The 27993-nt window shown below is 28.6% G+C and overlaps 3 protein-coding genes across 6 annotated transcripts; 2 read left to right on the top strand and 1 right to left on the bottom strand.

Annotated features, from left to right (window-relative positions):
* Positions 1-3: 3 nt before the first annotated feature.
* Positions 4-27991, bottom strand: LOC130670116 (protein sprint). Of its 4 annotated transcripts, none has more exons than XM_057473322.1 (12): positions 27503-27991; positions 15598-15784; positions 15421-15494; positions 11273-11399; positions 10966-11172; positions 10252-10436; positions 6807-8773; positions 6353-6671; positions 5346-5581; positions 1326-2161; positions 275-470; positions 4-190 (listed from the first exon to the last, which is right to left on the bottom strand). In XM_057473322.1, exons 2-12 carry the CDS (start codon positions 15682-15684, stop codon positions 87-89), a joined length of 4338 nt encoding a protein of 1445 aa, XP_057329305.1. In that variant the 5' UTR covers positions 15685-15784; positions 27503-27991; the 3' UTR covers positions 4-86. The 4 variants fall into 4 exon arrangements, with proteins under 4 accessions (XP_057329305.1, XP_057329306.1, XP_057329307.1 ...); XM_057473323.1 differs by having other exon boundaries at positions 6807-8770; positions 27503-27990; XM_057473324.1 differs by lacking the exons at positions 15421-15494; positions 15598-15784; positions 27503-27991 and adding an exon at positions 12117-13154.
* Positions 17753-22666, top strand: LOC130670123 (uncharacterized). Its single transcript, XM_057473334.1, has 7 exons — positions 17753-17904; positions 17998-18079; positions 20222-20310; positions 20383-20497; positions 22014-22037; positions 22147-22214; positions 22283-22666. The coding sequence occupies exons 1-7, from the start codon at positions 17836-17838 to the stop codon at positions 22298-22300; spliced, it is 465 nt and encodes a 154-aa protein (XP_057329317.1). The 5' UTR covers positions 17753-17835; the 3' UTR covers positions 22301-22666.
* LOC130670122 (uncharacterized) lies at positions 22624-24942 on the top strand. Its single transcript, XM_057473332.1, has 5 exons — positions 22624-22816; positions 22891-22981; positions 23148-23236; positions 24484-24622; positions 24709-24942. The coding sequence occupies exons 1-5, from the start codon at positions 22763-22765 to the stop codon at positions 24801-24803; spliced, it is 468 nt and encodes a 155-aa protein (XP_057329315.1). The 5' UTR covers positions 22624-22762; the 3' UTR covers positions 24804-24942.
* Positions 27992-27993: the final 2 nt, after the last annotated feature.

The following is a 27993-nucleotide window of genomic DNA, read 5'->3' as shown; positions in this document are numbered from 1 at the left end:
TGCTTATTTTAGTTTTTTTTACTTTTAAAAATATGCATTTGAGCACTTGGTATTAAATACCACTCATGTTTTATTTATTCAATTATTTAAGATGTCGTTTTTGGCCAAGCTATTTTAGCGTCAATTCTTTTAAAAGCAAAAAGGCAGTGTGATAGCTCTTGAGGGCACTCGTGATCTCCCAATAATGTTTCTAAAGACAGAAATAAATATATATCATTATAATTTATAATCAGGTAAACTTAAAGTGTTTAAATTTATAATTATTGCTATTTACCTTCGCCTTGTACTAGTTTATATAAACCATAGTCTTGTGGATTTGTGCATCGTGTTTTATGCGCAAGTATACGGCAAATCTCACGGGTGTTCATGTTTGGTCTGACGGGTAGTGTTCTAGTATTTAACGATCCATGAATTTCGTCTGGTACAAGTACCCGAAGTACTGAAGAACAACATTCAGGAGTTCCACAACCCTTTAATTAAATATAATTATTATTACTACACTGTAAAAAATTGGGAGCAAATTGGTAGTCATTACGGATTCTATTTGAATTCAAATTCACTCGGAGTTCTGGAGTTTTCAAAAAAAATCTTAATATTAAAATCTTAATGTCAAAATATACTTTTTTTAGGAGTGAATTTTATTTCGAACCGGAAACTCAACATTAAAAGGAACTCCCGTTCGGAGTGAATTCAACTCGGAGGGAATTAAATAAATATATGGTTTATTTATTTAATTCTCTCCGAGTTGAATTCATTCCGTCACTCAGAGTTCTGGAGTTTAAAAAAAAATCACTGCACATAGAGTAAATAGGGAGTGATCTAGATTTTATTTAAATCCGCATTCACTTTGATTCGGAATCTTACTATTAAAATAAATTATTTTTAGCCGTGAATTTGACTCCGAACCGGTTCAGTTCAATATTAAAATGAACTCCTCTTGGGAGTGAATTTCACTTCAAGGGAATTCACTCCGTTACTCGGAGTTTTGAAGTTTTGAAAAAAAACTCACTCTACATACGGAGTAAATAGGAAGTTTTTTCAACAGAGAGATTTCGGAATGATCTAGATTTTATTTGAATCCACATTCACTCTGATTTAAAGTCTTAATATTAAAATAAACTTCTTTTAGGAGTGAATTTGACTCTGAACCGGAGTTTCGATATTAAAATGAACTTCCCTTCAGAGGAGATTAAAAAAAATAAATATTAATCTGCTTCGCATTCACTCCGGATTTACTCCGCTAATTTTTTAGTGTATAAATAAGTAAATAATAATTAAAAATAACAAAAATTATTTTAATAAAATGAATATATAATTATATTTACATTTGTAGTTGACATAGTTCCTTGACTAGTCTTGAATGTTTTTAATACATGAACGGCACTTGATAGCGTAGTTAAATAATATCCACCCTCGCCAGTAAGAAGAGACGGATGAAGTAGACCCCACATAAATTCAGCTTCTATTTCAGCATCGACCACTTTACCACGTACCAGAACCCACACAAGTAGCGGCAATAAATCATCAGCGCCCAGAGTTACGTGTTTATCGCAATTAGAATGTTTAACAGAATTAAAAATAGTCGATATGGCAGACAATAAATTCTCCAATTTGTCCAATGGTGAATCTGATTTTTGCAAACGTTCAATGTATTTTAATATCAGGTTCAAATTATTATCTGACGGCGGTATTATAGTCGCTCGTACGCCTAATTCTTGTATATGTTTACCATGAGCATATTGAATACTGTCAGCAAGGGTATTAAGTGACCCAGTTGCACCGTAATGTTCAACAAATAGTTTGTATACATGTTCACGTAATGGACGGACAACAAGCCTCATCATTACGCCCTCAAGTATTGCATCTAAATTAAGAAACTCATTGGCTTTTAATTTAAGACGTTCTTTTTCAACTTCTTTTTCAAATTCACGCTCGCCGTGTTTGACTAAATAATTTTTCATTCCCGACATAAATTGTCGAATATTTCTCATTACAACATGAGGACTCGCTTCTTTACCTTCCATTGTACATTGAATGAAATTATCAATATTTTGTGAAAATACAGTCGTTTTATCAGCCGCTAATAGTAATGCGTAAGCCCTTATACTTGATCCAGTTCCACTGGCATCACGATTTTTCAAGGCTTGAAGTCGTGGGGGAGCTATCAGACAAAGAAATATATATATTTTTATAAATTTTATCATATTTATATTTATCTAGTATAATCTGTTTATATTATATTATCATTGGTGTTTCAAGTATCATTATTATTTGACTTAAATTGTACACGAGTGTTATCACGTGTAATCATTATCAGAAAAAGAGATTTTGTAATTTAAAAAAGAGAAAAAAAAATTTATATCAAATAATTATTTTACTATAAAAACTATATATCTTTGAATATAAATATTAGGGTGTGACATTTAAGGGCAATTTTCTTTTTTCAACGCACCACCAGTTTCTATACTGGCAGGAAGGTAAAATAAACTGCCTGTTAAAGGTAGAGCCCTTAATATTAATATCAGCAGGTGGCTCATCGCGATTTTCTATTTCCCATTTAAATAACATGGGAAAAAACTTGAAGTTTGAATTTTATACCTCGGCAATGGCTCATTGTACAGATAAACCCAGGATACATTTTCGGAGGAAATTTGACGCACTACAAAAAAAGGCTCTCATCATTTTTTGATAAATTCATCTGTTAAAAAATTATTGGAGCTTGAAGTCAAATTTATAGTAAATTTCGAGATCTTTTTACTTTTCCGGCGAAACTATCAGACTTATCACAAAATGTCTTAGAATCTTTTTTGTAGACAATTTTATTTCCTACAAATTATCTCGAATAAAAATTTTTCGGATTCCGCATAATTTCTAGTTATTTCCAATTTAATGTCAAGATCTTGAAATCAATCGACTTTTTTTGTAACACGTTAAATTTCCTACGAAAATGTATCCTGGGTTTATCAGTACAATGAGCCATTGCCGAGGTATAAAATTCCATACTTAAAATTTTTTTTTCTATGTTATTTTAATGAGAAATAGGAAATCACAATAAGACATCCTAATATTTATTATTAGGGGCTTTAATTTTAACAGGCATCTTATTTTACCTTTTGCAAGTATAGTAGCTGGTGGTGCGTTGAAAAAAAGTTGCCCTAAAATGGCACACCCTAGTAAATATATAAAATTTTAAAAAATTCTTTTTAATTCTTACATTTAAATATAACAGTAGTACGTTGTACTTTTCGACAAAAGCATCGGAACCATAATCTTATTTTTCTAAACATTTTTTTAGTATAAAAGGTAAATTTTTTGCACTCTTTATCAACACCCACTGAATTATCAATCATTATAATTAAAATAATTTCAAGTATCACAATTACTCACAAATGATAATAATTAAATCTTTAATTTTGAAGTTACTTTTAAATAATTTAATCATTGTAGATTTTCAATGTTAAATATCGTACGATTATCAATATACTAAGACTATAAATACACTGAATCTCTTCGGTTAGTTTTAGCTAGTACTTTATCTCTGATAGAGAGAGGAGAAGTAAGAGGGAGAGATGAAGCTAAAGATAAGCGCGTCTGTCAAGAGGATGAGTTAAGTAATATACAAGACAAACTTGGACAATACCGAGTGACAATCATTGATAATCCCACGAATGAACCATTGTCTCGAGTGCATATGATATTCATAGATACAGATTAATCATTGCGCATAGTCATTATTTTTTTTTTGTTTCAAGTATTTTCAAACTAATTATCATTATCATCAGATTGCGATATATTATGCTATTATAATCTATAAATTTATCATATAATTTATAACTCTTTCTTTCCGTGTCTATAATTTATAAGGATTAATTATACATAAATTATAATGAAAAAAATAATAAAAAGAAAATAAAAATAATAAGACTATTAGTATTATAATACGACACATTTATATAAAAGAAAAAAATTTTTTAAGTGTTACAATTATTTTTAAAATGAATTTAATTTGTTTGAATTAGATTTAGCCTGATAATAATGTTGTGCTGGCGATAAAAACGTCAGGGTTGTTAATAATAAAAAGTTGTGTGAAAAATAAATAAAAATAATTCGACTTAAATATTCTAGAGATATATTTTTAAGATAAATAATAATTTATTATTTATATTTGTTTCAATATATGTATGTATATTTTTTTTGATAAGTGATAATTATTTTAAATTTTAATTACAGGCAAATCTGATTTCTCTTACAGTTATATTAAGAGAGTGAACTCAGTGATTTTTCAATGAAATGTTTTCATAGATCCAAAGACCCAAATCATTAAATAAAATATTTCATTTGATGCGTAAAGTTATTATTTATTGAATGAAATACTTCTCGTTTGGGAATTTCAGTTTATATCTGAGAATGGCTCATTTGAATTTTCCATTTGCTAATGCAAGTGTCACAAGAACCGTTTCGTTTGTTCAAATGTGTGAGAAGGAGAATAGATGTCAAATTCTCTTAAATAAATTACGTGAACACGGAATTAAATTTTTAGAGGTGTGCGAATAATTCGAACTTACGAATCATTCGGATCGAATAATTCGAGTTTTTCGAGCCTTTTGAATTATTCGTAAACTTTCAAATAATTTTAAACTTTCCGAATTAGTCGTAAATTCTCAAATTATTTGAAAATATACGAATAATTCCACAATTTTATTTTAAACGACTTACTATTGTAACATTTTTTTGAATAATTCAAATTTTTGTCAGAGGCAAATGGAGCTCAAACACGAATCTACGAAGAAATTATTTTTGTTACTTTAACAACTAAACTCTTTATTAAATAAAAATTTAAAATTTGAAAGCTGATCAGAATTTTCTTGATACGAATCGAGTAATTGGAAGTTACAAATAAATCAAAAACTTTCGGATAATTCAAAAATTTTCTAATTATTCGATTTTATCAATTTATTTGAAAATTAGAATTTCAAATCGAATAGTTATATCCGATTCGATTCCATTTGAATACGATTCGCACACTCCTATCAATTTTAAATTGAATTTTCTATAAAATCAATAAAATTTTTTTTCCATTTCCGCGGTCCATCTCGTAGCAATAAATAAATTTGATTATTATTATTTTAAATGTAATAAAGACAATGACATCTAGTTTTACCCTTGCAAGTATTTATTATGCATTGTTTGAGTTAAATTGCGTAGTTGTCAAAGTAATTATTTAAAACACTTTCGTTCTATTGTACATTTAAATCTCATCAGTATTGCTTGTGTACACCTGCCATAGACTCTTCCGTACTAGTACTTTACTATAATAATATTTATTAAAAAAACTTAACACTTACACAGAAGAGGATCCAATCGTTCTTTGAAACTAGCTTTTCGTTTTAGTCTCTCATGATCACTGTCATCTGTATCAACATTAGTTTCCCATTCGGATGGTTCATACGTACGATCAGCTTCCCAATCTGACGGTGTTGTTTCTCGGATTTTTCTTTTTTCAATATTACTAAGCGTCGAATTATTATAATTACTTTGTAATGTATCTGTTGCATTTGTTGTTTTTATTAACTCTGGGTACCTGTTGAATAAATAATTATTTTATTGGTAAAGTTATACATCAGTAATAAATCCATTTAATGACATTATAATCAAAGTCTTTTATGATCACAATTTATTGACATGAAAAAAAAATTTAATTCAAATGTAGACATATTTGTGGTGTCAAGACTAAATATCCTGTTTGAACGCTCTATATATTTATATTGGATAAGATATTTTTGGACGGGTTATTTAGTCATATATTCTCTAAAGTATTGTAGCAAAAATAATACTTAGTTTTAAGTTTACACTGTAAAAAATCGGAAGTGATTACGAATTCTATTTAAATCCGCTTACTTCGTTACTCGAAGTCCTGGATTTTTAGAAAAAAAATCACTCCGAATACGGAGTAAATAGGGGTGATCTGGATTTTTTTTAAATTCGCATTCACTCCAGTTCGGTGTTTTAATATTAAAATAAACTCCCCTTCGGAGTAAATTTCACTCCGAACCAGAGTTTCAATAATAAAATAAACCCCCTGGAGTAAATTTTACTCCAAGGGAATTCAATAAATACACCGCTACCCGCTCCGCATTTACTCCGAAAATTTTTTACAGTGTAATTAATTTATTTAATTATAAAAAAAATAGTTGGCTTAATTTATATTATTGATAAAAGAAAATTAAATACATAAATTAGCGATAGCCAATAAATAGTGATCGTCAAAAATTAGATTATAATATGTATCATTAAATGATTTTAATATTATTATTTAAGGAATATATTAAGTATATATTTATATTAAAATTACCGTTGAAAAATGATACTCTGAACCGTAAGAGAATTAGTTCCATCATCTTTGTTATAGCTATCACGTGGAAATTGTCGTAATAAAATATCACTCATAAATTCAGGACTATCCTCAAAGTCAGTTTCATTTTCCGTCTTAATAACATCACTCTTATTATCACTTCCGTGTCTGTTACCATTACCATTTAGCTTTGGGCTTTTGTGTTTACCCTGACTACGGTCACTTTCACTACTATATTTATCCTTCTTGTCATCTTCATTTTCATTCTCTCCTCCTCTGCGCTCAGCTTCACTACCGCCTGTATCATCTCCTTCATTTCCTGTTATTAATAAAATCAATATTACCAAAATTAATTTAATAAAAACATATCTAAATAAATTGAATTAATAAAGTGAATTGCTGTTGACTGTGGGTTGAATAAATCCCAGCAGCATAAATAAAATAATAAAATTACCAATAAATTCCCAGCTTGAGTCGACTGTCCAGGAAGTATCATTTGATATTTTAGGTTTAACTTTTGGTGGCTGAACTGGTTTAGCACGTGGATATATTTTTTTATTTTCTTTACCACCAAGACGATTTGAAGTAAGATTATCTACGGAAGACGATATAAGTGGTATTTTATCTTCTATTTCTTCAGACTCAGTCCAATCAATAGGATGCATTTGATGAGGATTATTACCACCCGGCATTTGAAACCAACCAGGTTCACTGTGACGATATTTACTCGTTATTCCACTGTTATTACGATTTTTTCTCCGAGGTACAAGTGGTTGAATTTGTTGTATAGCGTCAGCAGGTTCAGCATAAAATGGACTGCTCTGTTTAGATTCAGGAGTCATTGGGCTATTACTCTCAGACTTAGTGAACATCAAAGCTAGTTTATTTTTAACGGGAGTTATGGCAGTGACGTTTGGACTATTTAAAGAATTTGCGCTACAAACTCTCGACAGTAGATCTGGACGTTTTGGTATTCCACCAATATCTTCAGGCGAAGTTGAACCTCTTGGACTCTTTGAGCAAGACTCGGCGATTGGTTTAAAGCTACTGAATTCCGGACTTGCTATTTCCATGTAACTTAATTTTTCCCGTGATCGTGATGATCTGTCATTGCGCAACAGCATTACACGATCAGTACCAGCAAATGGATCTTTTATTAAATTTTCACTCGGCTGACTTGGACTGAGAGTATTTTCACTACGATCATGTGGCGACCAACTAGAATTAGATCTGTCAGTTGTATTCCAAATGTCTTCGTAGTCGGAAATTTTGTCAGCTGGCGAACTACGGCAGTAAGATTCGAGTATATCTGATTCTTGGTAATGTTGAGAATTTTTTCTCGCTTCACGATCACGACGTCGACGTGATTTATTTGTGCTTGATGGGGTCGTTGGTGACAAGAGATTCGGCGTTTTCCTTCCATTTGAGACTAGTTTTGATGAAGGTGATAGTAATGTTGGTGTACTGGGCGATAAAGTAGATCTGCTTGTAAAATTTGATGAAAATGATTTATTTGATGTTATACTTTGTGGGCTCAACATTGTCACGCTTTTATCTGATGATGTGACAACTTGTTGAAATGAATCACCAGTACCATTACCAATTTGATTAACATTCAATGAAATAACAGTAGTTGTAGTTGTAACAGTGACGTTGCTATTTTGACATTGACTTGCTCCTGGTTTAGCCCAACGTGGCGGTGGTGTAGGCGGTGTTTTAATATTATTTATTTGTATAACACCAGCACTTTCTTGACTTTCAAATATAATATTTCGTGTAATATCTCCTGACTGACTGTTTGGTGAATTAGCATTTGTTAAATTTGGGGAATTACTATTTATATTTTTAATTAAATTTTGTGACTCATTATTTAGTTTAGATTCGGTGGGTATAAGTACATTACTCTCGACATTATGAACAACAGGTGAACGACAACGAATACTTTGAACGAGATTTGGTGAGATTAATTTTTGACTGGGTTTTTCACATGGCAAGATACTATCTTCAATCCGCTCGTTCTTTTCATCAAGAGGTTCGTTAAATCTTTTTAAATTGAGAGTATTTGGCGGAGTAGGTCGTGGCAGTCTTGGCTGTTGTGATGTAACGAATGTACTAGTAGTTACGGATTTTATTGAGTGAGATGAATCTTGTGATGTGATCGGAATTAAATTTAGTATTATACTCTTGTCTCTAGATGATATTATATTATTGTCATCGTGTGCTATTGGATCATTTCCAGTATTAAAACTACCTAAGCTTGATGCATTACTACTACTGCCACCACTTTCTGGTGGTTTTGGATTTGCCATTGGGTATCTCCAAAATTCCTGACCCAAAAGAGCAAGTGAGGAAAGCTGCTGTCGATTTTTAGCCTCACGCATTGCTCGTGGTAACGTCAATTGGACAGGTAATTCGTCGCTGCTTGACAAAATAAAACAGACAATTTTTTTTTTCAATAATATAATTATAAGTATAATTTTATTATTTATTTTTGATTGATACACTGTAAAAAATTTGCGGAGTGAAGGCGGAGGGGATGACTTTTTATTTATTTAATTCCTTCAGGGTGAATTTCACTCCGAAGTAGAGTTTCGGAAAATATTAATTATAAAAAAAATTACTAATACATAGTGAGCTTAGGTCTGATATTTTGATATTTGAATACAAAAATAATTACGAACTCCCTTTCCATATACAGTCGACTACCTGTCATAAGCCTGGTCTAGGGAATGTAGGGGAAATTTTTCTTGGAATTTCAGTCTTCCCACTAACGTGCGTTTATTTTTGTTCTCAACTAGCCCATTTTATTTTATGTGATTTCAAACGTCATATTTACGTTTTGTTACATACGTCACTATCTCGATTTGTCTAGTGCTTATAGCACTAAAATTAATACTTATCTTTTTACACTAATAATAATTGTAATGCAAAAAATTATAATGACAACGGTATTAATTATAGTAATAAGAATAATAATTTAATTGATGAACATAATGCTCAATAAAACTTTTAAATTGTAACAGAAGCTGTAATTGTAATTAATGATTACAATTATGAACAATTAATTACATTTTATTTAATATTTATTAAATTATTATCCGCGAAACATCGATAGTAAATGTTCATCATTAATTTTGATATTTTGTTCCTATTGTCAGTTTATAATTTAGACAATTTTAACAGAGGCTTCTAAAGGGGTGTCTGGTATTAAACTCAAAAAAGTGGTTAAGAGGGGGAAGCTGTTTGGACTCAGTACGTGCCGATTGCAGGGAATAGGCTTATGAAGGGCAAGCTTGTGACGGGTAGTCGACTGTATTCATGCGAAATTTATAAAAAAAATTTTAAACAGCTGATAATAAAACTTGAACAAGTATAATTCTACTGAGTCACAAACTGCCGTATGACTTACATCGATCATACCACGAGATATTTCATATTGTAACGAAATATAAAATATTCCCATAAAAACTATGTCACTATAGCTATTCAATAATTTAATATCTTCACTATGTATTATATATATAAAACTATAATTTAGTGAGTTACTAAAACATTTTATAAATTAAAAACATTATATTTTAAGTTTAATTATTAATATCTGAATTAATTATTTATCGAAATAATTATGTTTCTAATTGACAACTGTTTCTATTAAATATAAATTTATTTAAGTATTAAAATTCCGGACCGGAGTGAATGCGGATTGAAATAAAATCCGCGTTACTCCGAAATCACTCCGCCCATAAAAAATCTCTATTGACTCCACATGCGAAGTGATTTTTTTTTAAACTCCGGAACTCCGAGTGAAGGAGTGAATTTAGATTGAAATAAAACCCGTATTCACTCCCTATTTTTTACAGTGTAAATAAATTAGAACTAATAAATTTTTTTATACTCACCAACACTGAGAATAGTGAGCAATAAGTGAGGGAATGTTGTCAAATCGATTGTCACTAGTTTCTAAGCTCAGTTTACCCTTATTTGCTTGAATTAGATAGTGCTCAATGTACGGCCCTTTTCCTGCGGGCAATCTCACTGACAATGCCATTGTATCACTTTGACTCGACTGTCGTACCACAAAATTCTAAAAATATAATTTATTATTATACACTAGTCTATATATTTTATATAAATTGATCGTTCATTAACAGTTTAATTAACTCGTTAAAAATAAAAATAGTCGATGAAAAATTCATTATTTACAATTTATAAAAAGATTGTCAAATAAAAAAATGTATAAAAAATAAATGACGTTTGAATTTTTTTAAAGATATTTATAAATCAATTAATAATGACAGTGTCAGATTTAATAAGTATGAAACTTTCTTTTTAGCAAGACAGCAAAAAAAAAATTAAGCTTACTAAAATAAAAATAGTTAAAAATAGCAAAACTCGCGAGTCGTTGGTCAAATGTACAATTTTTAATTTAATCTAAATGCAGAGTTGATGTTTCTAAGAGAATTTCAATCACTGGCAATATTTTTAAATTTCAGTAATCAGATTTTGAAATAAAATTTTTATAAAACTCTTTATAAAAATAATTTCAAAATATTTTTTCCATTTTATAATAGTATTATAAAAAAATATATTAATATTTTATATTAAATACTAACCCCTTCTTCTTTGCCTTGCAAGAGATGAAAGGCGCCGGCTCTTTGTATACCCGGAAGGAACCATATCGGATGGGAACGTATGAGTCGTTCTATAAGGGTAATGTCGCAAGCAACTTCACTCCCCGAATCAGAATGTGATGCTGAAGATTCTGCAGCCGATGTACCATGAGCTGAGGATTCTCCTTCTGACGAAAGCGATTCCGAGCTCTAAAAAAAAAAAATATTTAAATCTTGTGATAAAAATTTTTCCAATCACTCAAAAGAAAATATTACATATATTTTTTATATAATAAATAAAATAACTGACCTGGACATGATGTAAGTGAGCAAGCTGATGCTGCATGAGTGGGTTCGGGGGAGGTGTGTCCGGTGAACCATCAACTTCACTAACAGTTCCATGCTGCTGGAGATACGGTTCCAGGAAGACGTCACTCCTAAAAAAAAATACAAAATTTTCGTCATTATCAATATTTTTTATCATTATCATTGTCACTATTATTCAAAATAATTTTAAGTTCCACAGTCTAGATGCTCATATCAGGATAAATACTAGTCTAGTAGTCTACTAGTGTGTCTATAGGGATATAAAAGGTGTGATAAAGAAGAAGGAGATAACGATAACGAGAATGAGAGAGATAAACGATTAGAGTATGGATGGCTTCCCTGTCTTTGTACGGGGGTTGCTATGGCAATTGGAGGTTCTCAACACGTGCTCGGTATTTTCTCATTTCCTTGCTACAACTGCTGCTCCTATTCAACCACCTACGACCGGCTTTTTTTTACCCACATTATTTTCAATGGGTTTTTATACCAGCTTTAGATTTTCCAGCTTTTGCCAATTTAACCCGGAAATGAATAGAGTTAATGTGTACTATACGTGAATCGTACCTTTTTATTTAACTCAACTCACATAAAATTACTCTCTAGTTATTGGAGCAAGAAGTACAGGAGTAGCGAAATCGAAGCCGAATAACGTCGCTTGAATTTCACGATGGGAGTCAGACCGAGACAAGATTAAGTTACCATCTCATACAGTACAATTTACTAGACTACATGGGACATGAGTTTTAAACTTCTTTATTTAATTATACTAGTACAAGAACTAGTAAAGAAAAAATATAAAACAGCAACTAAATTCGTTTATCATTTACCTTCTGATAGATATTTCAGCATATCGACCTCGTGTTGCTGGACTTGGTGCATTTCTCTCATGCGTTGGGCTCGCATAAAATGTCAAAACACCACCATTTATATTTGTCAAAAATGGTGGCAACATTTTACTATTTTTTTATTTATCTTTTATTATTTATAACTTTAATTTAAATTAATTTTAGTAGATTTATATATATTTTTTTAAATTTTATTACATTGTCATATGTAAAAAATTTATTTTTAATACTGTATTGGGTGGAGTTTTAATGCTTGTTAAACATTATTATATTATCAGTAGTTTAATAGATGGTCTCTTCGGTTAAATGCACAAACTAAGAGAAAAACATTACGCAACGTTATCATGTTCCAAGAAGAATTGAAGCGTGACAGTGAACTTAATAACAATTCTTGTTTATATCAATTAATCAGTTCTTATTATTTTTAAATATAAATGCATATATATTTTATCCTTCGATTTATAAAACAAGTTATTAATATAAATATGGTGTAATAAAAAAAATAATAAATATATATTATATGACAATTGCACGTATGATGACTAGTAAAATGTTTTGTTATGCCTTAGCAACCGTCGAGGACAACAAATAAAAGTAAATGGTGAATCTCAGCGAGTATAATTTTTCGATAAACCTTTGACACAATTAATATATTTATATTTATACTCAATATTATATTTATTTATAACATTTTATGAGTTAATTAAAGTCTTCGGTAAACCCACTGACACACTTGTTCACTCTCTAATGCAAAGAAATCACTATCGTATCCGTCCTATCCATACTATGCCAGGATAATTAAAAATAAATAAATTTTTTACATAAATAATTACTGTCCTTTAAATAATAAATAAATAAAAAATATATTATCAACAATTTTTATATTATTATGTATATATATTACTTTTTTTTTTTTGATAAATACTTAAAACTATTATTTGATAAGCGCGAGAAAAAAAAAATAAATAAAGTAAGCTAGTGCACAAGGAAGAGAACGATTCTAGACACCGGTCGACGGCGCACTGACTAGCGTCCAAGGCGTCGGTGGCGACGACGGTGACGTAGGGGGCGTCGCGACGCTCTGCACTTTTACTTGAACCCACACACACACAAATTATAGGATATCAATGTAACCGTGTGTTAAGCAAAACGGCATTTTTAATCTTTCATCTTTACTTTGCGTTTCGTCTGAAAAGCATCAGCGATTCTGCGTCTCACAATCACTCGTCAAGGTCTGGGGTCAAAGTCTCCCCAAACTTAGCAGCTTTTATTCATGTTTATACATGCTTATAATATACATATATATTTTTTTATTACACGAGATGTAAAAATTAGTAGTAGTAGACTAAATTATCAAGTGGAGAGACATGTGGTTTCTTGACGTTTTGATCCACTGTCGTATCCAACAAGACTGTGTACTACTTAAATATATATTTAATTGCCACGTGTATTTTAAACACATATATGATTTAATTAAACATTTCCTTGACATAAAATCAATTTATATTAACTAATTACTTTATAATTTTTATAGCTTTGTTTATCACTTTGTATTTTCCGTTTGTCCATTTATACATTTATATATTTAGACATATTTCGACTAGACATAGACATTTATCAGTTCATTTTAATCATTTATTATTTTTTTTTTTTTTTTTAATAAAAAAATTGATTTAAGAAAGTAATAAGCTATGATTGAAGTCTTTTCATTAAACCTGTACCCGAGGGCAATTGATATGATTTGTAGGTTCTAGTAAAGTTTCTAATAACACTTGCTCATCATCAAAGTACTGTCAAGTGCAATAATCATAATAATAAAAAAATACAGGCACAGAGTGTCAGCGGGTGTGCGGTATCGCGGGTAGAGAAATATACCCGCGAGAAACGAGATGATAAAATTTTTAAAAATAATGTTTTTAATATTATAATGGATGTGGCGAAAGTTTAAGATATTGTATATTTATATTTATGTAAAAGAATACTATAAAGTGAAATGATGTTTCACCAACGGTTCTTAATACTTGTATCGCTCTCATCAGCGATTCTGGCAAGGAAAATTCTTGTCCTTTCTATATTTAGAGCTCATATTTCGTTGGTTGGCATTCTACTTATACTTTAGCGAGGGCAAACTCGTACAGCAACTGTGTACTATATAGCGTACATATATATATATACATATAAGAAAAAGGGGAACACAGAATGAAAATGCTTCTCGAGCCTATTTGACAGTATAAATTTTTTTTTATCTTGTTCTTCATTCTCATTTTGTTTTTTATTCTCAAACTTTTTTCTTTATTTATTTGCCTTTTGCTAACAATATTTATATTTTCTTTTTTTTTACGATCTACTATGGAAGTAAAAGTCAACAGTTTCATAACTCTCTGATTTTTCACATGATCAGACGTCGACAGTGGTGTCGACAACAACAACCAGGAGGATATGAGCCATACTAGCAACGGGGTAGAATTTTAGTTTGACCCCTCCGCAGCATTTTCAGAGGGATACACCCCATACACTAGCTGGTGGCTGGTAGCTGGCAGCCATTGTCTGGCACCGCTTTTACCTCATCCTCTTTACTGGTGATATTGTACAGTCTGTCAGCGGGTAAGCTTTTATCTTCTCGCAAGCGTTACCGTAATACTTTTCTTTATGCACCTTAAAAGTTACACATACATATATGTATAAAAAATATATACATATATTTATACCTATACATTGTATATGTATGAATAAAAAAATATTTTCAGTGTAAAAATAAATGAGCAAGATAGATTACAATGTATATGACAATCTCCTTGTGCACCTGCTCACTTAACCGAAAAAAAAAAAAAAAATAATAAAAATAGCTCCGAGGCAATGTTAGTAAAGCCAAGCGAATCAATTCAATTTTTCCGAGGATCATGACCCTTGAATTTTTATATATTTCATTTTACGCTTCCCCATTCTTATTTTTATTACTCATATCATTTTATTTATTAAATATAATTTTTTTAAAATAATTCATTGTATTATTTATTGTTGGCACGTGTCGCTGAGGAGGTTCTGTTGGTTGTTCTTGTTTATTTATGCGTAATCGTTAGCATGGTGTCCGCGTGACTTTAAACGACAGCTGCGAACACACATAATCGTTGGTCGTTTGGTTTGCTTAATAAAACATTTGTTTCTCTTTCTCTCGTTCTCGTTATTTTTTTATCGATCTAGTTTGCTATACTTTTATTTTAAATTACATAGATAGCTGGACGTTAATTTGGCTGTGTCCTGTACTGTACATAAATATTTAACGTACCTCTGATAATCATCGGCTGGACTACACAACTCATTCAACATACAGTCCAAATCGTTGGCCAGTGAATTAAGTAACTGGAATTAAATAAATTTAATTATAAATATATTTATGTATGAGGGCTTTTTTATTTGTTTTACTTTATTTTTTTCGTTCGAGATGAAATAGTTAAGTACTTACGAGTAAGTAGCTGGACGCATTACTGCTCGTTGATTCTCTCTTCTTCTGATTATGAGACACACAGTCCCCACTGAGAAGTGACATCATCCAGTTCGCATGTTAGTCACCGCTTCCTAACTACTATTTGTATTATAAGTGAAGTTTATCATCCCACTCTACTCGGCAATCCAATTCAGCAACTTCATTCCTGTAATCACATAAATAAACTTCGATATAATACTTTATTGTCACAAGTTTTACAAATATATCATTATTCTATTACAATCTTTGTTGATGCTGAAGATTTTATGTATTTATTACTTTCCAACTCTTAGTAATTAATATTATTATTATTATTATTATTATTATTATTATTATTATTATTAATAATTTGTAAACGAAAGTTTTGATCAATTATTGTATTTGTCATTTTTTATTAATGACACTTCTTAAATATATAAATATAAATACAGACTATTTGGATTACTGATATAGAGTAAGATTGCGTAATATTTGTAAAACAATATATTAATGTTAAATAGGGGAGGGGGGGTCAAAATAGGATAGGGTAGGCAAAACGGGGTACTCCCAAAATTTTATAAAAAAAAATTTTATTATTTAAACGTTTTTTAAACATTCGAAAATCACTTTTGTAAATATAATTGAGCATTATTTAAAATTTTTTTTGTTAAACTTTTTCAAAAATCGATTGTCAGTCGAAAAATATTAATGACTTTTGTTTTATGATAAAAACTATTTAAAAAATTTTTTTCTTCCTTTGCATCCAATAATTGTGTAAAATGTAATTTTTCTTTATATTAATTACTTACAAAAAAATTTAATTTAATCAAACTTATTTAATATCCAACATTTTTTTTTTTAGCTTTTTTAGGGGGTACCCCATTTTGCCTGCAAAAATGATCATTGTTTTTTTAATCGCAACTGAAAATTTTTTTAGTTTAAATTTTAGAGTAAATTATTAAAATGTAAGCAGAGTAAAAATTAAAAAATGCGTATTTAGATGAATACAAAATCCGTACGTGGATTTTGTTAAATTTCATTATTTCATTAATTTATTCATTTATTTGAAATTTGTAAATTTGGTATCAATGAAAAAAAATAGATTAGACGACTAATAATAAAAAATTTACGGTGTGTAGATTTTTTTTTAAATCCCTTGATTATACAATCATCAAAATCATAAATTTTGGGAGTTAATGATGAGATTTGTTTTATTAAATTTCAATGATAATAAAAATAAACAATAAATTGTTGAGTAGAGATTTTAATAAACAGTTAAATTCAAATTATATTTTATAAATTTGGCAGTAATATTAGTGCAGTTACGTAGGGGCTGCGGTTGTTTGTTTTAAATTATTTAATCAATTTAAAAATCGAAAATTTGTTGAAAAAATATTGTATTGATTTCAAATTAATTATTTTACTGTACAGTGTATGAATATAATAAAGTTTAGTATGAAAATGCTTTAAGAGCAGTTGAATGGATTTTAATTAAATTTATTTTACTTGATTAGTCTGTGATGAAATTGAGTCCTTATTTAATTTGATTTAATTAAATTTTTTATTGTAACGAATAATGAAATATTATTTTTAAATAAATTTATTAAATGCATCATAATTATATATAGGGTTATATCACTCAGGTCTGATAAGATCTAATTATTTTTAGGACTATATATATAACTACATATGTATATGCTATTACCAATCAAACACGAGGTGATCCAATTCTATACAACAGTATATATAATTATATATAGGATTATATCACTCAGGTTTGATCAGATTTAATAATATATAAGACTATATGTGACTACATATAAGCTGATATCAGTCAAACATGATCGGATCCAATTAAATACGAATTTATGTGTATATATAATCATATATAATTATATATGACCAGACAAAATTATTTTTTCCTGAAGTATTCATAAAGATTTTTTTTTTTTTTTTTTTTTTTTTTCAATTCTTACGATATTATATGATCTGTAATAATACAGAATTTATTGAAATACGTTGATTTTAAGGAAGTTAGGTAATTTATTGGGTATATTGATTATAATGCGATGAAATAATAAATAGTTGAATAGTATAAACTTACAGATTATAGGTAAGCAAAAATATAAAAGGAAATTTATAGTATTCTTGTGAAGTTGTTTTTTATTTGGCTGCGTACGGCGCACAAATCTCGAATTTTCCTTGTTATATTAAATATATGAATAAATATTGTACAAAATGAGAACAATTATTAATTTAACTTTCGCTGCGGCTATTTTTATGACATTTGATATCGATTATATTGAGGTTTAAGCATTATTTCTAATTTAATACTAATTATAAAAACTGTATAAATAAAAAATTTTAATTCTAATTAAAAAAATTTTTTTATAAAAAAAGGGAGGAATGACTGTCGACCAAATTAAATCTTTTATGAAACCAATAGGTAAAAAATGTCGTGAAAAAATTGGGCTTGATCCAGGTATGGAATAAATATTTTTACATTGTTTTACACTGTTCAGCAGCAACGTGGGTTGTTTAGGGCACAGATAAATTTTTTGTACTCAGTAATTTTACAATGCAACCATAAATAGTGATCGCTAGTCATTGTAAAAGATTTTAAGGTAAAAGGATCTTTGTGTCCAAAAGGCGTTAGACTATCTTATCATATTTTAAAACAGGAACCTAATATAAGTGCTGATATTTAAAAAATGCAAGCTGTTGACCCTGTAAAATCTTTCAAGTTTCACAATCATTGAAAAATGTTGTTCTTTTTTTTATTAAAACATTTAGTAAAATAGAGTAAAACATTAAAGGTTACGATAAGAAATCGGACAATGAAATAGATCATGAGATGACTAAAATCAAAGTTTATATAACTGACTGCTGTAGTTTGTTCAGACATTAAACGAACTATAATTCACGTCTTCCATATTATTATAGACAATAAAAATTTATAATTTATGATTAAATTCATTTTAAATCAATTTCAATTAATTATCAAATTTTTAATGCATTTTTTAATTCAATTTTATTGACCAACAGAAAATATTTTTTAGTATGAACAAAACGCCCGAAAATTACTCAAGACTGTTTAAATAATTAAAACATAAAAAGAGTATTGAGTAAATTTGAAAGAAGATATAGGGGAAGGGGGGGGGGGGCAAAAAAGGGTAGGGTGGGTAAAACGGGGTACCCCCAAAATTTTATGAAAAAAAAAAATTTTTTTTTTTTCGTCTGATTAGTATAAATCCGATATATTTGCGCACTTTTAGCCCTACGCATGACACCTGAGGCAAAATAGACCAGCCGAAAATCCTGAAAAAATGATCCTTTCAAATTTTTATCGTTAAATTACAAAAAATTTGATATATTTCCGCATTTTTAGCCCTACCCATAACACCTAGGGCAAAATGGACCAGTCGAAAATTTTTAAAAAATGATTCTTTCATATTTTTATCGTCAAATTGAAAAAAATATAATACACTAATCCATTTTTCGGCTGATTTGTTATAGCTGGGGCAAATTTGGCCACTAAAAATATTCGAAAATAATATTTTATTTTTTTATTGATAAAATATTTTAAATAATGCAAAATAATCTGCAATCTAAAAAATCAAAAAACACGTTTTTTGGGTTCGAAATAATGACAAATAAGAAATACAGAATTGTTTTTTTTTATTAAATAGCAATTAGTAATTCAGCTAATCGAGGGGAAACGATTTATTACACTTAAAAAAATTTTTCTTGAGTATTATATAACCAAAAATAGTTGTCAAGAGAAAGAAATACATTCTTAACAATGAAAACAATTTAAAAAAAAAAAAAAAAAAAATATTATTTTTTGGAGGGAGGCCTCTCTGCCCCACAAAAACTTTTTTTTTTGCCTTCGTGTCCACCAATGATGTGAAATGTAATTTTTCTTTATGTATATTACATATAAAAGATTCAAGTAATAAAATTTGATCAATTTTCAGAAATTTTTTTTTTCAACTTTTTATAAGGGTACCCCGTTCTGGCCGCCAAAAATAAAAATTTGATTTTTTAACGGCAGCTAAAAATTTAGCGTATTTTAGTCCTCGAAAACTTAGTATTTCCTTAGGTACCCCCTTTTGCCCCCCCCCCCCCCCCTATGTCTTAATAAATACAAATTCTGATATTTCATTATCTTTAATTTTGTTAAATTTATGTAATTACAGCACCGCATATTTTTATTATAAAACAGTTTTTTAAACGTTAGTGGTTAAAAAACTGTGTCAATTGTTACCTTAAACGTCAAAATCGGTTCATTATTTCAGAAGACATTGGTGATATAAAACGAAAAAAACAATGATTTACATCAATTTTTTTTTTTGTTAATTATTATTTATTACTTAAATTTTCGCAATAGAAAGTGCAACATCATTATTTTCGAGCTTGAAGAGCTAAAAAATGTGTTAACAATACAGCTCTTGAGCTCGAAAATAGCGGGAAATTTTGGGGTTGGCCCGCAGGGTCAGGTGGTTTTCAGTTTTCTTTTTTAAAATTGACAAAAAAATGCCAATTACTCGATTGTTTATTGTCAGAAATAAATGTAGCCGTGACTTTATATGTTTACCTTAATTTTTTTTTTTAAATTGTTTAGAGCTACAGGCAGGGCAACATAGAGGAGAGTTCCCAGAAGATGAAAAATTAATGTGTTACCATGCTTGTCTTTATGACACAGTAAAAGTTGTAGGTACTTTCGTTTTTATAAGAATACTTATTTTATGTCAATTGACAACATATAATTAATAATTATTTCAGACTGATAAAAACGGTGTAGCTAATGCTGATGTGGTAATTAGACAAATGGAGATAATGTTTCCAGAAGGTATTAAACAAATAGGAATAGCAGGAGTCAAAAAATGTAATGAGCAATGTAAGTATTCAATTTTTTGTTATTATGAGCTTATCATAAGGACGTTCTTGCGTGAGGCTCACTCAATCAATAATTGTCGTTCTTGAAAATTTCAGTGTATATTATCAATAATTTGAAAAAGTTATAATCGATTAAAAATCAAAGTTTTAACACAGAGGTTTATGGGAAACTATAACTTTTTATCTTTCAACTTTATAAAAAAAAATACTATTCGAATAGACAAAGGGACAAAAAATGTTTCAAAATATTCTTTAATTTATGCAAATGAAGTAGTCGTTGTAAAAAAATAGTACTATCGATCATTTGAATTATTTATTAATAGATATAGTTAGTAAAACTGAAAATAGTACGTCACGTCATTGGGCATTTTAAAAACCGACAACGGCGCACGATAAAAAAAAATACGTTTGTAAACATAGAGAAAGGATTTCAGAAAATTATTAGAGATTATTTATAAATTTTCAAAGTCTTTAAGTTATTTGTTTAATCACAAGTGATTAAACAAATTAGTTTTTAAAATATTCATCATCATTTCTCATATTATAATAATTATTCTTATTATCATTCACGATGTGGGTTAATCGTATATTGACATATTTATTTATTTATTAGTTTTTATTTATTTAAATATACTTGTTTAGATCTTTGATCTTTTACAAGTGACCTGAAGGTCCTTTTACGAAGTACATACTATATATTTTATTAAGTTACATTAGATTTTGGTTAAGACTAGATCAACGTATTCATTGACTACAGCGGGTTTTGAACTCATTCAAACAACAATACGAATTACAGCGGCAATCAGTAGGGTTACAAAATTCTTTAGGATTATTCTAACACATGACTGTTAAGTTAGATCGGGTTGCTTTAAACGTTAATTTTCAGATAGCATGAATGCACGCAAGGTCAAGCAGTTCTTGATGAAGTAGCACAGATTTGTAGCTTCTTGAGTCGTCTTAATCATAAGGATATCGGGGAAGAGTAGCGGATTAAAAGCCGTTCTGAAGTCCGTGTACCTTAGGCATCTACAGAAAATGGGTTCGAAGGTTTCTCCCTCCTCAAGGTTGCAGATCATACATAGGTTTTGGTGCCGATTTCATATTTTATGTTTTTTATTCTAATTGAGATTCGTTCCTGCCCAGCCAGTCTTAGTTGTGCAATGATTCTTATTTTGTATACGTATAGTGACATATATATGTATATATTGAGATTTAAAAATTGCGATATTGCCGGATTTATTATGACAAAAAAATCTAAGTCAAAGTAATGTCTAATTAAGAAATTTACATTTTTTACAATAACTATTATATAAATATTTTCGATAGTTCAAAAAAATTGATAAATTATTTAAAAATTATTGAGATATTATCAAAAATTTAATAGCCTCGGAATTAAATTTGAAACAGTTAACCCTCACTTGACTCACGAGTCGCTCAAGAACGTCCTTATATAGCTTTACTTTTTGCAAATTGTATTGTAAAAAGTGCAATTGAGTAATTAAAAAAATTTTTTTTAGTTCATGTTGACGACACTTCTGTCCGTAAGTAATTTTTTATTCCTTCTTCTTTAATTTAGAGAATTTTAGAGTTTTTCTCTCCTTGTTTTTTTTTTAATATAAGTAATTAAAATAATGATTTTTACTTTTCTAGTGACCCCTCAAGAAGTTTGCAGAGCTAATTATAATTACATGAAATGCTATTACATGGAAGCACATGAAGTAATTTGAATAATTCAAAAAAATTTTATTTTTTCTGATAAATTATTAAAACTTTTTTTTTTTTACAGGCATTCTTCTTTCCATAAGAAGACAAAATTAATATTATTAAATAAATATAAAAATTATTATAACAAATAACATATAATTATATTGTATTAATTAATTTTGAGGGAAACTGATAAGATTTTTTAGAATAATAGATTATTGTTACTGATAACGTTTGTTATTGCGATTACGTAATAATAATAAAAAAATCTAACGACATTAAATTGTATTAAAAATATATGTATATGTATACATAAACAAAATAATAATTGTAATGATAATAAAATAGTAACGTAACATTTATATCAAATGTAATTATCAAGGAAACACATCCTGTCATGTATAAAATCATCTAAAAGACATCAAGTAATTAACATCTGCAAGTGCATAAATCTATATAAATATAAGGCGTAATTCCATTTTATTTAATTCCATGAGCAAAATTCATCATTGCTATACTCGCGTTAGAACAGTGTTATAATTTTTATAATTATAAAATAAAAATGAGGTACTTAGTATTCGTTTTCGTAGGAATACTTTTTACATTTGTCATCACTGTAAGTTATTAAAATAATAATATTTTATTTAAATTATTGTAATTAATTAATTGATTAAATAAATAATTATTTAGTCTGATGCTGAATCAAGTGCAGAAAAAGAATGTCCACTAAAAAAAGCTTTTCAAGAAAGTATCGACGCGTGCAAGGATAAATTATCAGAAGGTTAGTACGTATTAATAAAATGAAATGATAAATTATAATCAATAGTAATAAATTACTGTTATTAATATAAAAATGTTGAAAGTACTTTGTGATCTTGTTACTCATCATACATTTTTGTATAACGATTGGATTCTTTGAAACTTTTATCGTTTGCTTACTCATTCAGAAAACCTGGCTCTTCTGGAGAAAGATGAGAACGCTGACAATGAGGATATCCGATGTTTCAAGGCATGCATTTTGAACGACGGTGGTGTGGTATGTAAACAATCCATAAATTTTAATATTTAAATTTATTTTTTTTCCCATATTTTATTATTTTGAATTTTAATTTAACTCTGATAGAAATAAATGTTATTGCTTTGAAAATATGTTCTTGGCTCGATAATCAATTATAATTTACTGTTTACACTGTAATAAATTTTCGGAGTGAACGCGGATTAAATCCGGAGTGAATTGGAAACGGATGACTGTTTATTTATTTAATGCCCTTGGAGTAAATTTTACCCCGAAGGGGAGTTTATTATAATTTTGAAACTCTGGTTTGAAATCAAATTATCTTCTAAAGGTAGTTTATTTTAATACTAAAACTCCGAATCGGAGTGAATGTGGATTTAAATAAAATCCAGACCACTCTGAAATCACTGCGCTGAAAAGATAAACTCCCTATCTACTCCATATGCCGAGTAATTTTTTTTCAAACTCCGAGTGACGGAGTAAATTCAGATTTAAATAAAATCCGTAATCACTCCGAATTTACTCCCGACTTTTTACAGCGTACATACATAGAAAAAAAGTATTTCTTGGTACAGGAAATATTTCGCATCATTAATTGAATACAAAAATTTTCGTACACTGTAAAAAATTGGGAGTGAATTCGGAGTGATTACGGATTTTTTTCAAATCTGAATTCACTTTGTCACTTGGAGTTTTTGAAAAAAATCACTCGGCATACGGAGTAAAGAGGGAGTTTATCTTTTCAGCGGAGTGATTTCAGAGTGGTCTGGATTTTATTTAAATCCGCATTCACTCCGATTCGGAGTTTTAATATTAAAATAAACTTCTCTTCGAAGTAAATTTCACTCCGAGGGAATTAAATAAATAAACAGTCATTCGCTCCGAATTCACTCCGGATTTAATCCGCGTTCACTCAGCAAATTTTTTACAGTGTAAGACTAAAGAAAATTTCTTAGCTCAATAATTTTTTTCTTGCCCCAAAAAATTTATGTTTTCAATTTATAGTGCAAAAGTTTTCTTGAAGCAATTAAAAATTTTTTGCGCCAAGAAATTATTTTTTTCTGTGTACGTTCAGACTAAACTCGAAATAAATAAATAATTTTGGCCCGTGTCAATGAATTCTTGAGACTAAAATATATATTGTAATAAAGTTGTCAAGAAATTAATTGCTTCAATTGATAAATATTTCTTAGTAAACGTATTATTTTTTTTCAGTGGATATTTAATATGATTTTATTATATTTTTTTTTATTTTTATGCTGGTATAGATGAGTAATGGTAAAATACAGATTAATAAAATTGAAGAAGCAATCAATGCTGCTATTGAAAATGTAAAAGAAGACGAAGATAAAGCTAAAGAAATTGCAGAATCTATGATTAACGGTGCTAAAAATTGCGCTGGACCAGGTAAATATAATTTTTTAATTAAAAGCTTTTCAACAATAAAATAAGTTGAATTGTACTTATTGTTCTTTTTTCTATTTCAAATAAAGCTGAAGAAGGTGAAAATGAATGTGAAGTAGCACACCGTTTTATTACATGTCTTAAGGAACATGCAGATGAAGAGAAGAAAAAGTATAATAAATAATAATTTTGTGAAACAAATAGATAAAATATCATTTTGACGACTACTGAGTTTAACGGACATGTATTTTATTAAATATTTTAATTAAATATTATTTTTATTGCCATGTCAACAATATTTAATAAATATTTTATTTATTTTATTTTTTTTTTGAAATATCATGTCATTTATCTTGAAGCTTCAAGTTGACAAACAATCGTATCTCTATTTAAAATTTTTCTATACCTAAATAATAGATTTCAATCATAAAAATTCCGACTTCAGATTTATCTCCATTACAGAAATATCTTTATACCCTATCATATGATATATTTATATAAATATATAATATGATAGAATATATATCTCTAATACCAAATATTTTTATTTCTTCATTCCTTTCATAGCATCATATCTCCGTAAAAAAAATATATATTTGAATTGTTATTACATTTAAAATAATAAAATACCATTCAAAAATTCCCGGCATATTTTTTATAAAAACGTGAATGAATAATGTGGTATTAGAGCACGATTAAAACTTTTAATTTATCAGTTATTGACTTTATAAAAATAACCGTATTAAGTATATTTATATATTTTATCGATAAGAGCTATTATTGATATATAGGTATATATATATAAGAGCAATGTACTCCTTTAGAGCAATGACAATATATATATAGGGCATTTACCCTCGCGTCTGTGTCTCAGCAGCCGTCGAATCGATTTTAAGCATGGGAGCATGGACCATCGGATCTTGCTGCCGCAAAGCTTCATAGTTTATATATATGTGTATAAATTTACGCCCGTATCAAAACCTCTTGGTTAATTTATTCCAATTTATTCATCGTACAACACAATAGACGATACTTGTGATCCTAACAATGAGTTTACTCTTCACACTTTATACATTAGTTGACTTGTTAGTAATTTAAACAACCAACTCATGTAAACTAACAAACCATTGTTTCAATATATTATCCACTATAAATATACGTTTTTTTTTTTTTCTCATTGTTGTGTATACAGATACAAGTACATAAAATATGTACACACTGTTTCACTACGTGTACTCTTTAATGTATATGTATATATTTATGAATACACGTATGTAGTAAAAATATTGAAGGAAAAGAGTAAGGGAAATCCATGGTCAATCGAGATGCCGACCAAATACGTAAAGTGCGTGGGTTTGTTAATACTTTTATTTTAAAAAATTTTGTTCACTGCACCTACACGAGTTTAAAACGAAACCAAACGGGTTTTAAGAATATATATAAAGCCGATCCCACTTGATGAACCGAATGAGTATCGTACATTGGTCCAGTATAGAAACAGCAAATTGTATGTTAAATATAACACACAACCGTTCACTTTCGCTGAATAATTAAATTAATTGGCGCATTCATCTCAAGGACTTATTTTTTAAAATTTATATTGTTATTGTATTATACTTCAATCAATCATGATTCATTAGCCCACAATAAAACTTTTTTTTTCGTTTAAAATTGTCGTATAAATTAACATAAATCGTATCATTGATATCATTCATATATATTTGATAAATATCATTTGTATTTTGATTCAAGTCCCGTATAATCTTTTTTTTGTCATTCTAATTTATTTAATTTCTCTTGGGTAAACTTTATGCCGGATATTTTTATATTTTTTATTATTCTTATCCTTCGTCTTTTCATTCTGTATAACTTTCATTGTTATTATTCCCTCGGCTGTACTCTTATTCTTTACTTCAATGATCTTTATTATTATATATATTACTTTTTATTATTATTACTTTTAATAATTTTAAATGCGTGAGCATATTTACTCAATATGGCGTATTTTAATCCAAGATACAAAAGTATCTTCTGTATATTTATAGTATCTTAATTATATTTATAGAATTTATATAGACGTAAAAAATAATATATTATCTATTTATTTATTTACAATCCAATAAATATAATGGAGATTATTTAGATCTAACGATGTTATGAGTGTGAATGTAGCAAACATGAGACACATTTAAAATTATAAATAATTAAAAAAATAATATTTATAAAAAATGCACTTATTAATTTTTAAATTTTTTAAATACACAATTTTTTAACATTTCATTTTATTAATTATTTATAATTTTAAATTTGTCTTATATCTGCTACATTCACACTCATAAATAATTGATAAAATGAAATTTTAAGAAATTGCGCATTTAAAAAATTTAAAAATTAATAAGTGCATTTTTTGAATTATTTACTCTATTCATGTATAATTTTAAATTTGTCTGATGTCTGATACATTCACACTCATAACGATGTTTCGTAAATAACGACATATTTTTTTTTTTTTTAAATTAATGAAAGATCTTGGGGTTAATGGAGCTAATGAAAAAGAATTGTCGCAATTGCATAAAGAATTTATGCTGGAGATGTGTATTCATATGTATGTACTACATATATGTAGGAATACATGACATGAGATCGTGACTCAGAGAATATATTATCTGACAAGATGCACACATGGTTACTGAGAATTTTTTTTTTAAGCAACGCGTGAATCAACAGCTTCATGATCTTTAAAACTATTAATACTTACATACAAATATATAGATATATAGATATTTATCCTTATATTTAAATCACTTATATTTGTTCAATCATACCTGTAGTGACAATGAAATTAAATTTTTTAAAAATAGATTGTAATAAAATAAAATTTACCTTTGAGTTTTTTGTTTTTATAAAAGTCCAATATTGTAATTTTGATTCGCTCTTTGTTTGTTATCACACATTTCTTGAGACACACAAATAAAGGCACTTTATTGACATACGTAAAGATTATGATTAAATATATTTATAGTATGAAAATTATAAGTAAAACAAAAATTCGTCACGGTTTTAGTCCGTTACAATCGACAGGAAGTTTAAATTTCCGGCTCGAAAAACAAAAATAAAGAGAACCAACAAAAGACTACACTGCACACTTAGTAGTAGTAGTAGTTGTTCTTTATCACATAAAGAAAATAAGGTAAAACGTGAAAGAGAATTTAAAAAAGTTAATGTAGAGAGACACACAGAAGCACATCACCTGTTGCCCCTTTCTCTCGTTTGTGAGATTGACAAAGACAACACGAGTCAATATACACAAGACACAATATACTAGTGGAGATATCAAATGAAATGGAATGCGCGTGGAGGTACACGCGAAACCA

This window comes from Microplitis mediator, chromosome 6 (genome assembly GCF_029852145.1).
Source record: "Microplitis mediator isolate UGA2020A chromosome 6, iyMicMedi2.1, whole genome shotgun sequence".
NCBI classification, from domain to species: Eukaryota; Metazoa; Arthropoda; class Insecta; order Hymenoptera; family Braconidae; genus Microplitis; species Microplitis mediator.
Note: the sequence above shows the minus strand (reverse complement) of the source record. Positions and strands in the feature narration are given on the sequence as shown.

What these genes read in the sequence shown, in the direction of transcription:
- LOC130670123 (XM_057473334.1), top strand. Translation starts at nt 17,836, where the DNA reads ATGAGAACAATTATTAATTTAACTTTCGCTGCGGCTATTTTTATGACA. An exon ending in TTTATGACACAGTAAAAGTT is followed by an intron (nt 20,311 to 20,382) that starts GTAGGTACTTTC and finishes TAATTATTTCAG; the next exon opens with ACTGATAAAAACGGTGTAGC. An exon ending in CAAAAAATGTAATGAGCAAT is followed by an intron (nt 20,498 to 22,013) that starts GTAAGTATTCAA and finishes AATTTTTTTTAG; the next exon opens with TTCATGTTGACGACACTTCT.
- LOC130670116 (XM_057473322.1), bottom strand. Translation starts at nt 15,684, where the DNA reads ATGATGTCACTTCTCAGTGGGGACTGTGTGTCTCATAATCAGAAGAAG. An exon ending in CCAGCCGATGATTATCAGAG is followed by an intron (nt 11,400 to 15,420) that starts GTACGTTAAATA and finishes ATTTTTTTTTAG; the next exon opens with GAGTGACGTCTTCCTGGAAC. An exon ending in TGCAAGGCAAAGAAGAAGGG is followed by an intron (nt 10,437 to 10,965) that starts GTTAGTATTTAA and finishes TTATATTTTTAG; the next exon opens with AATTTTGTGGTACGACAGTC.
- LOC130670122 (XM_057473332.1), top strand. Translation starts at nt 22,763, where the DNA reads ATGAGGTACTTAGTATTCGTTTTCGTAGGAATACTTTTTACATTTGTC. An exon ending in TTTTTACATTTGTCATCACT is followed by an intron (nt 22,817 to 22,890) that starts GTAAGTTATTAA and finishes ATAATTATTTAG; the next exon opens with TCTGATGCTGAATCAAGTGC. An exon ending in TTTTGAACGACGGTGGTGTG is followed by an intron (nt 23,237 to 24,483) that starts GTATGTAAACAA and finishes ATGCTGGTATAG; the next exon opens with ATGAGTAATGGTAAAATACA.